The following is a 9,687-nucleotide window of genomic DNA, read 5'->3' as shown; positions in this document are numbered from 1 at the left end:
AGACTATGATTTTTAGGCATAATGAATATTTTGGCTTATCAGTAGTTACCACTTCAACAACTGAAACAGAAACGTTTTGAAATAATAAGATTAATTGGCAAGGATTTGTGAAATAGAAGCATCCGGAACCTCTTGCTCGCTCTTCCAGTTTTCGCCGCACAAGAGATGACGTCATGATACTGGGAAGCGTACTTCCCAGCCACCGCAAGGGGGGAAAAAACGCGAAAGAATTTCCTCGTATTGCTTTCAGTAATTGTTTCCTCCTATTTTGCCGCACAGCCAGACGATCTCATTTTTGGCAGGAAATGTCAAGCATACAATTCGCGAAAACGTCAATAGAACTGTTTATCTCCGCACAGTAATGCAAACGTTCTTATTTCCCACTGTCTGCACGTCCAGGAAACTTCAGTTTATTTTGATTTATGAAAATTTCTCCCTATTCTTCCTTTTAAAATGAAATATTAAATACATAGGTGCAATTGTTGACATTTTGCCGCCGGAGGTGTGAAAGAACTAATGCCCCGGGGAACTTGAAACTGCTCTGACCTCCAAATAGGGAATAAATAAATAATTTCACAAATAGGACACAAAACAGGAGATAGAAAAATCAGAACATGGATAGATACTGAAATATTAAATGTATCCCGTAACAACGTTATAGCGTCGGCAAAAGAGTAACTTAAACAATGGTTGTCATACGATATAACACAATGTATATACAAAGATTGTTTTACGGACTGCCCAAGTACAAGAGCCCGTGCTGCCTTAAGGCAAGGTATAATTTAAAAAAAAAGCACCAACAACAATATATGGTTCTGTGTAGCAACGATAATCTACGGACCATGAACTCCATGTTTAGACTTTTTGACGTCAAGCCCAGGAGCAGCCTTCTTTTGTGACTACGTAATTTTCCTAGAATTGGGAGTTTCTGTCGGGACTCGCTTTTACATCAGCGCAATTCTGGACAGTATGGGTACATTTCACTCCATCTGTCCACTCACCAACGTAGGTTTTAGGTAGATGAGTCACGGGCTGCTGTAGGCAGGAGCCCGTGCCAGCACAAGGCTGGCTAAATCAAGTAGTAGGTAGATTTTTGTGTAAAATTTTTATAAAATTTGATGTTAACGCATCTAAATGTGATTCATTCAGTTAAGTAATTATTTGAAACTTATATTTGTAACATGGTATAAAGTAACAAATTGCACATTAATCACTGAATTTTACCACATGCTACTCCTTAGCAGTTATTTTCCTTGTCAGGAACCTGATAAAATGTATATTTTTATAGCACTAATTCAAATTATTTTCTTAATGTACAGTATATATAAAAGTTGCATATTTTGTAATATTTAAGACAAATCTAGTAGTGCAATCTTTTAATGAGTAATTTCTACTTAATACATTGTAATTCTCCTATGTAGTTATCTGTAACCATTTAAATTTTGTAGTATTACATGAATACCGTATCAGCCCTGATGAATGACTTTTGTCTAGTGATCAATAGGGTGGAAAAGGTATGTACGAGTATAATACCACAGCTAATGCCATTCATTATAGAGGGCTTTCCCCTATACGCATACCGCGTCCGGGTTGCCTTTTGTGCTATACTTTGGAAATTTTATGCTCAATAGATTGTTTCTTTTTCAGCAACACATCTGAATTCTTAAATATACAAAGAACCCTCACAACTTCTTATATAGATCATAAACATTCCGAGCTTGTATCAAAACGTCAACTCAGATAAAACACAAAATCACGATGGGTTTTCAATAATTGTGCTTTATCTCATTGTAGGTAAATAAAAAAAAAAACATTTTGCTATGTAGGAGCGAATAAAAGGTATTTCAATAATGTCTTAGAGGTAAATTTCATGTGCATGATAGTATTCGAAATTGCAAGAAAAACTGTTGCCTATGAGGCTGACTCTTAGGTGAAAGGAACGGCCAGTGCAACACTGGCTGGCAGGCGGGAAACTTCATTTGATGCATGGCAATGGCCCTGCTGTTTTCGTTTCAGAATGCTTTGCATATTTAAACCGATATAATAGCTCAGTGACTAACAGTTGCATAAATATTTTGCCAAATAGCTTATCGAGCAAAAGTTTGAAATCTCATTGAGTTCCCGCCATTCTTCATGTGTTGAAGACATATATATGACATAAAAGACTAGCCTAGGCATATTACTTTTTTAAATGTGAGGTATTGGAACAACACAGATATAATGAATGCAATGATTACAATAAGAAAGTAATCTTGGCTGATGTGAAATGAAAATATGCTTAAAAGAAGGTCGGTAAAATCAAATATCTGGCGAATCAGTATCAAGGCCTAACCCTTGTCAATGCTTGTGTTCCAGCGGTAAACATTACTAAATATTATTTTTTTTCAGTTTACGGACGTGGGTATGACTTTGATATCATAATAACGATTTTTTATATTCATGCAGTGAAATTGCACATAGAATAAAGTTTTAATGATAAGGAAATCGTGTGATCTGAACAGTTTGTGGGCATAGGTTTAGTGAAGCCTGGGCCACACCAGTAAGATAAAACATTATTGAAAGCCCATCGTTGGTTTGTGTTTGATATGAGTAAACTGTTTGATTCAAGCTCGGTTTTCGTGCGTTTGTATAGGTGTATTATCGATAAGAATCGACATGATTGTGATTTATATTCGGTGTTAGGGTTCTTGAATAAAAAAATATTCAACTATGCTACTGCAGAAATAGTTTGAATATCACAATTAGCCAGCGATATCGGAAAGGTGATTTTTCAGCCAGTTACGAGCTACACATGCGCATCTGCAGCAATGTCACCTGTGGGTGGACAGATGAGTTGAAATCATAGATTCTTATTTTTTAGATTTGGCCTCGTGAGAGGCTAATTTATTGGACACCCCCTGTAGTGGGTAAATATCTGGAGATGCTATGCTATCTGTATACCAGTACTACGTAGTTTGGTGGTCTTCCACCAGGGCGGCGCTGCTGAGCCTTGCGGCAGGCTTGAAAGCTTGAAAGGTTTGGTTACTGGTAACCGCGCAAATTGAACAGGGGCTTAGTGCGACTGTGATTATTTTTTTTTTTTATCCTGATCGCAAAATGGTAAGATGCGCGGCTTTTAGTCCCCAATATAAGAAAAACAAGTCTTCAAGAGAAAATTGGATAACATTTCACAGGTAAACGAAGCATAATAGGATTTATTTATCCTTAATTTTGTGCAAGTCAGATACATTATGTCGTCGTAGCAGTAGATCCACTTTCTCTCTTTAGCATGTCTCACATATTCAGCATATTATCGCGGCGCATAAATGTAGAGGCAATTTAATTTTTATATCAGAACATCATTAACATGTACATGCCACATGATATAAAGTAAAACGATCTTGATGGTTATTAAAAATGCTTAGTAGTACGTAGGCCTACAGGTATAACACTAGATGTGTCAACCAGTCTCGTCTTTTAAGCAAGTTACTCTGATGCATGAGGGGCCTGTTGTATTTTGTCAGTCATTAAGAATTATCTGCTGTATGTATGTAGGCTTGTAAGATACGGTCTATGGAATAATTTTTTTCAGTTTTAGATATCAAAGGCAGTAATATGGTTGTTTAACAAAATGCATACAAATACTTGGTTTCTCAACGAAATTCCGAAACGTCACTCTTGGGGAGAGAGCTGCAGAACGACGTAAAACGTAGAAAACAACTCCTTTTATTCGATTTTAAGTTAAAATAACTGTTTTTTTTTTTTATTTCGTCGCAAATCCTTTCTGTGTCAACATGTAATACTTTCAGCATATTATTGTGGCACTTAAGGGCAATGGCGACTTCAGTTTTGAAATCGTAACTTCAGTCATCCCGTAGTCTATATGCCGCATCGTATAAAGTAAAAAGGAGCTTGTCCGTTATTGAAATGGCTTAGTAGTAAGTAGATGTGTAGGTTACTGGTTTCGTCAACAAGTCTCGTCTTTTAAACATGTTACCGTGAAAGTATTTTAGGACAACTTAACCAAATCCTAGAAAAGAACGTCTATTACTCTAATCAAAGTGAAAAATATTCCTATTTTTTATGTGTAACAAACCTGGGTTTAATGTATGTTTTCATCGAACCAAATGTCTGATAAACTGGTAATACTAACACAATGAAATCTGGTAGCCTAGGCTAGACCTCTGCCCTCAAATTATTCGTTTCTCTAAGTACAAACTGTTTTCGGATACTCTGTTATATTAAATTCCTTGGCTGCCTTTCTGTGTGTATTGTGTGCGCGCGCGCATCACTCCCCTGCCCCCTTCCCTCCCCTTCCCTATCCCCTCCCGTCCCCTTCCCCATCCCCAGCTCTTCCCCTTCCCTCCCCTCCCTCCTCCCCTTCCCTTCCCCTCCCCTTCCCCTTCCCCCAGCCCTTCCCCCTCCCTTTCCCCTTCCCCAGCCCTTCCCCTTTCCCTTCCCATCCCCTTCCCCATCCCCTCCCCTCCCCTTCCCCATCCCCAGCTCTTCCCCCCTCCTCCTCCCCTTCCCTTACCCCCCCCTCCCCTTCCCCCCCCCCCCCCTCCTCCTCCTCCTTTCCCATCCCTGTCCACAAATTTTCAACATTAAGTGACCCAACAGTATATAATAAAGGATTTTTGGCTGAGCTTTGTTATTTTCGTTTCGAAATGGACTCAGCGGGTAAGTCTAGAACAACAGCAGCCACTACTGGTGATGGTCCGGAACTGCCAATGGCATTAGCATTGGTTCAAAACTCATCAACAGCTGCTCTTGCACCTACAGTACACCAAGATATGGTCGGTTGTTTGTATATGACCAGAGGGTAAATGGGGCTGGTGCTGCCCATAGACTTTTGCTGACTATTATTAGTAAGGTTAGTTTAGCTGTGGGTATGGGTATGGTATACATATGGGTATGGGTAAGGAATGGATATGGGTATGGGTATAGGTATGGGTATGGTAAGGATATGGGTATGGTTATTAGTATGGGTATGGGTATAGGTATGAGTATGGTACAGATACGGATATGGATATGGGTATAGGTATTATTATAGGTATGTTATGGGTATGGGTGTAGGTATGGAACAGATATGGGTATGAGTATAGGTATGGGTATGGTACAGATATGGATATGGGTATGGTATGGACCAGGACTTTCAATATGGCCGCCCGAGGTCACATGCTCGGCAGGGAGATCGCCACTCCATGTTATTGACGCTCTATGATCTCGAGCCAGCTGCAGCTTAGGCCGTGTAGATGAAGAGTCTAAATTAGTCCCGGCAATCTTGCCATTGGAAAGGTTGGTTACAACCTTATAGAGCTACTTGGTTTGGAAGAGGGACAATAACAATTATTCGATCCTGTTGAGACAGCCAAATTGAGTACATACCATAAGCAGAGACGTTCGATGGAGTCATCCATTCGATCAATTTATTCAGATGCTATAAACTCGAGAAATGAATAATCTGGACATATTTATCCAATTTACCGCTAAACTTGACACTGAGCTCTCGTCTTTTAGGTTAGCACGATTATAATGGCTGGACAATTAAGAGCTCATATAGGTAAAATTGCCTTTTATAGTGTCTGGACAAATCTGGGTGGTATTGCCTTTTACCTAAAGATATAAGAATACTTTTCATATAGAGTTCACTGCACATTTGTAAGCGTATGTTTGCACAGTGAAAATATAATTAGTATAGTTTTAAAATGTATATTCAACGACGGCACATTGGAAATTAGAGATGGTAATTCACTTGTAATGCATTTTCAAAAAGAATATAAATCTGCAGAGGATTGACACAAGGATGTGTTGAAGAATGAAAAGACCCTTTAAATCCATATTCTTATGTATCTAACTGTACATACATACATGCAAACATATATTCATTATGTATTCTTAGAATCAATCAAAGCTCACTAGGTGCCATAAGTACTAACTAAGCATAAAGTGCAGCCTAGCAATGTAAAGCAAATACGCAACAAGAGTAATAAAGTGACAAGAAATTACCTTAATAACAAATGAATATAAGCTTTTCCGTATATCTTGACAGATGCACATTTTTGTATCTGCCTGTTTTTTTTTATATTATTGCGGATTTTTCCCCACCCCCCTTCTCTCTCTTTCTCTCTCTCTCTCTCTCTTGATCTGTGTTGTAACATGTTACCTTATGTGTTTCACTTCCTGTGTTAGGTAATACCTTGTCATTTCCCCTGGGGTAAACCAGATTATACAATAAACATAATTATCGAATGCAGTTAAGCCTAATCTTAATCTCACAATTATCATGAACCTGTAAAGTTTTATTTCCTGTCAGTAAGGACTTTAGAGTTGAGTTACATATATATATATATATATATATATATATATATATATATATATATATATATATATATATATATATATATGTATGTGTGTGTGTTTGTGAGTGTTTGTGTGTATGTGTATTTACAATATATACTTCTAACTTAAGATAAAGAAAAGCTCTCTTTAGGGGAATCACTGCTCGGCACAAAAACAGGTTTTAAGGGTCTTTTCAAGGCCAACAGCTCTTCCTTGCTGAAAAAAAAGTTCCACTACATAAGTTTTTTTTTATGGGTGATGGTGTAATCGTGAGATCTCTCCAGCTTTACTTTTTAGCTTCGTTGGTTTTAACTTAATTTTATTGCTTGTCAGTAAATGGTAAGTAAAAAAGAGGTAACATAACCTTTCCCTTATTCAAGTGACTGACTGGAATTCTCCTATTTCAAGTCGTACTTAGCGTCTGTTGCCCCAAAATTAACATTGTTACTTGTAACCATGCGAAGTTTTGACCCTAGGACATTCTTCACCGTTCTGAAGCTCGGGCCGAGGTACCTTCATTCTGCATGCCTGTGGTGCTTCTCTCTGATATTCAGAAGGAGCACACGTTCATGTGGAAGAAGGTTGCAAGTACATATTCCCAACCAGTACAGTTACCTTGATCGTAAAATGTTTATTATATGCACAAACATATTTAATGAACGATGTATGTTGCAAACGTGTATCACAGACCACAGAAACTCTCCAATCTACCATTTCTTGGAAACAATTTAAAGAAACATGTGTAAACCTCGCATGCGTCGGTCTACTGGTCTCGCACACCACAAGGTCAGAGATGAAGGTATAGTGATCCATCATCTTTTATGACGAATTTTAGACGCACTTGCTGAGTAAGTACATTATATCTGTATATGTGTACATTTATCATTATATTTTTTCGAGATATTTTAAGTTCTGAGAGACTGACTGCCTCTGTTTGAAGCTCTTGCGAAGCATTTCTCGAGTTGTGCTGAGAACAGAGCGTATGCATGAGTAATCCTTATCTTAGGACTTCCTGTTTGCATGTACCAACAATAGACGTGAGAGAACGACTAGATTAACTAATCCAATTTGCCGGTTTTTAATGATAAAACAAAGTGTGAAGGATTTGGTAAAAATATTTATGACTAGGCATAAATATCCATGTATAACTAAGTGAACGCTACATGTATACAGGGTGTACATGGTTATAACGGTTTAAGGGCTGACAAAATAGGATTGCAATCCTAATAAAACGAAAAGAAATAATTTAAATTTTTATTACAAAACTTAACAAATAGATTTCAACGGAGACAACACCCATCCAGGATAATGCCTAACACGGAGTATTCAGAAGATTTGAGAAAATGAATGAGATAGAAAAAAACACAGGGTGCCAAAAGCAATTTCTTATCAGCCACAGGCCGACAGCAGCGACGAACAACAATGCTAATGGCAAGAAAGAGGCTAATCCTTCAAAAAGCACCTCCTTAGTAGAGGACACCGGAAGAGTGTCCTTTGCAGGTCAGGTGATCCAAGCAGGCGTCGGGGCAGCACTTGTCATGACCGGAGCAGTTGTCGTCGGTGTAGCATATGGTGGGGCCGAATCTCAGACCGGGGCATTCGGGTCTGACTGGAGGGCATTCGAACGGTTCTGAAAGAGAAAAAGAGGAGATTCGTGAGGCGACATCCGTGGAAATAAAAATAAAAAAATAATAACGAAATAGTTCAACTGAATTTTTTTTCCTAAAGATGATCTCGTCGAAAGTTAATGAAGTGATTTGTAGTCATACCAGAGTAGCGTAGGATTAGGCAATTATATTGAACTTTTCTTCTATATACCTCGAAAATTAGGTTAACAGTTATATACATATATATGTATATATATACATGTATAAATATATATAATATACATATATAATATATATATGCATATAGATATATGAGTTTCTCTGAGATTTAATTATTTCTTTTTTTCTTTATACTTGCTGAATTTTATTAATTTATTAGCCCTTGATTCATTTCTTTCCAATTCTGACGTAACTGACAAAATCTTGAGCCAGATTCGCTCAATCTACTCACTTTGGTCAACGGAGCAAATGTAATGTCCACAGTGGTTGCGTTCGTAGAATTTGCACACTGGTCTTGGTGGGGGGACGGGGGGGCACCCGGCCAAACCACCAACAACACCACCAGGAAATCCGCCAACAACACCACCAGGTACTCCACCGACAACACCGCCTGGGAAACCGCCAACAGCACCACCTGGGAATCCGCCAACAGCACCACCTGGGAATCCGCCAACAGCACCACCTGGGAACCCTCCTTGTAATCCACCACCTGGGAACCCTCCTTGCAATCCGCCACCTAAATGGCCCCCTGGTACTCCAACAGGTACGGCCAGACCACCTGGACCGAATCTTGTATTTCCCTGCTGCTTCTTGTCTTGTGCTGCCACGAGGGCTACAGCTAGTACCAACAAACTTATAACTCGCTGTAAAAAAAGAAATTAATTGGTTAAGGTTCATTATAAAAAAAAATAGATAACAAAAAGGAATAACAGAGAGAGAGAGAGAGAGAGAGAGAGAGAGAGAGAGAGAGAGAGAGAGAGAGAGATGTTTGAAGTACTAAAAATAAGCTTTGATATTTAGGGCCAGGTGATAATTCACTGCTAGACTTACGTGCGGAATTTACATCCGATCAATATCCCCTCTAGATTTATCACACTTGAAATCAATGGCAATCAGTCTATGCCCCGGGCAACTGCAAACTTTTTAAAATTAAGCACAGTCAAAAACAAAGTAAATCGCAATGAACTTCAGAACCAATAACTTGACTTGGTGTAGAAGTCTTAGAACACTTACTTGCATCTTGAGTTTCTGAGAAGTCTCTTAGCAGACGCATTCCCGTTGACCTTTTATATGCTCCAGCCACCTTCTGCAAAAAACATTCGCAGTGAAATTGCCAGATGGCTCAATGTAAGACCCACTTGTTTTCGCCTTCTAGAAGGGTTTTAAGTAGTTCTTATGCTTACCATATGTGCTAGGGAAATCAGAACAATAATTGAGTTTGTCACTTCCCTCTCCCCTAATTTCCGGAAGCGCAGATTTGGAGCATCCGTTAATCAGTAGCAAACAACTCTTTGGCCAATGACGCAGGATCTGCGTTAGTAATTGGAGCCGGTAAGTTTTTAAGCAGGTTCTCTTTCTGGATATTCCAGCAGGGGAATTCGTTGGGTTACGTCAGCGGAAGAAAATGATAGATTTTCCTTCATTCAATCAAACTAGTCCTATATGAGTCATGCACGGGAAACTTACATTTGCTAATCGGATATTCACAAATCAATACAGATCTTTAGTTTCATGCCACCTATGTTCTAGGCACACACAC

The 9,687-nt window shown here is 38.7% G+C and overlaps 1 protein-coding gene across 1 annotated transcript; it reads right to left on the bottom strand.

Moving 5' to 3' along the window:
- Window positions 1-7,561: 7,561 nt before the first annotated feature.
- On the bottom strand, window positions 7,562-9,298 carry LOC136826631 (uncharacterized). Its single transcript, XM_067083949.1, has 3 exons — window positions 9,162-9,298; window positions 8,380-8,791; window positions 7,562-7,951 (listed from the first exon to the last, which is right to left on the bottom strand). The coding sequence occupies exons 1-3, from the start codon at window positions 9,165-9,167 to the stop codon at window positions 7,788-7,790; spliced, it is 582 nt and encodes a 193-aa protein (XP_066940050.1). The 5' UTR covers window positions 9,168-9,298; the 3' UTR covers window positions 7,562-7,787.
- Window positions 9,299-9,687: the final 389 nt, after the last annotated feature.

This window comes from Macrobrachium rosenbergii, chromosome 41 (assembly GCF_040412425.1).
Source record: "Macrobrachium rosenbergii isolate ZJJX-2024 chromosome 41, ASM4041242v1, whole genome shotgun sequence".
Lineage (NCBI taxonomy): Eukaryota > Metazoa > Arthropoda > Malacostraca > Decapoda > Palaemonidae > Macrobrachium > Macrobrachium rosenbergii.
Note: the sequence above shows the minus strand (reverse complement) of the source record. Positions and strands in the feature narration are given on the sequence as shown.

What these genes read in the sequence shown, in the direction of transcription:
- LOC136826631 (XM_067083949.1), bottom strand. An exon ending in CATTTGCTCCGTTGACCAAA is followed by an intron (nt 7,952 to 8,379) that starts GTGAGTAGATTG and finishes TTTCTCTTTCAG; the next exon opens with AACCGTTCGAATGCCCTCCA.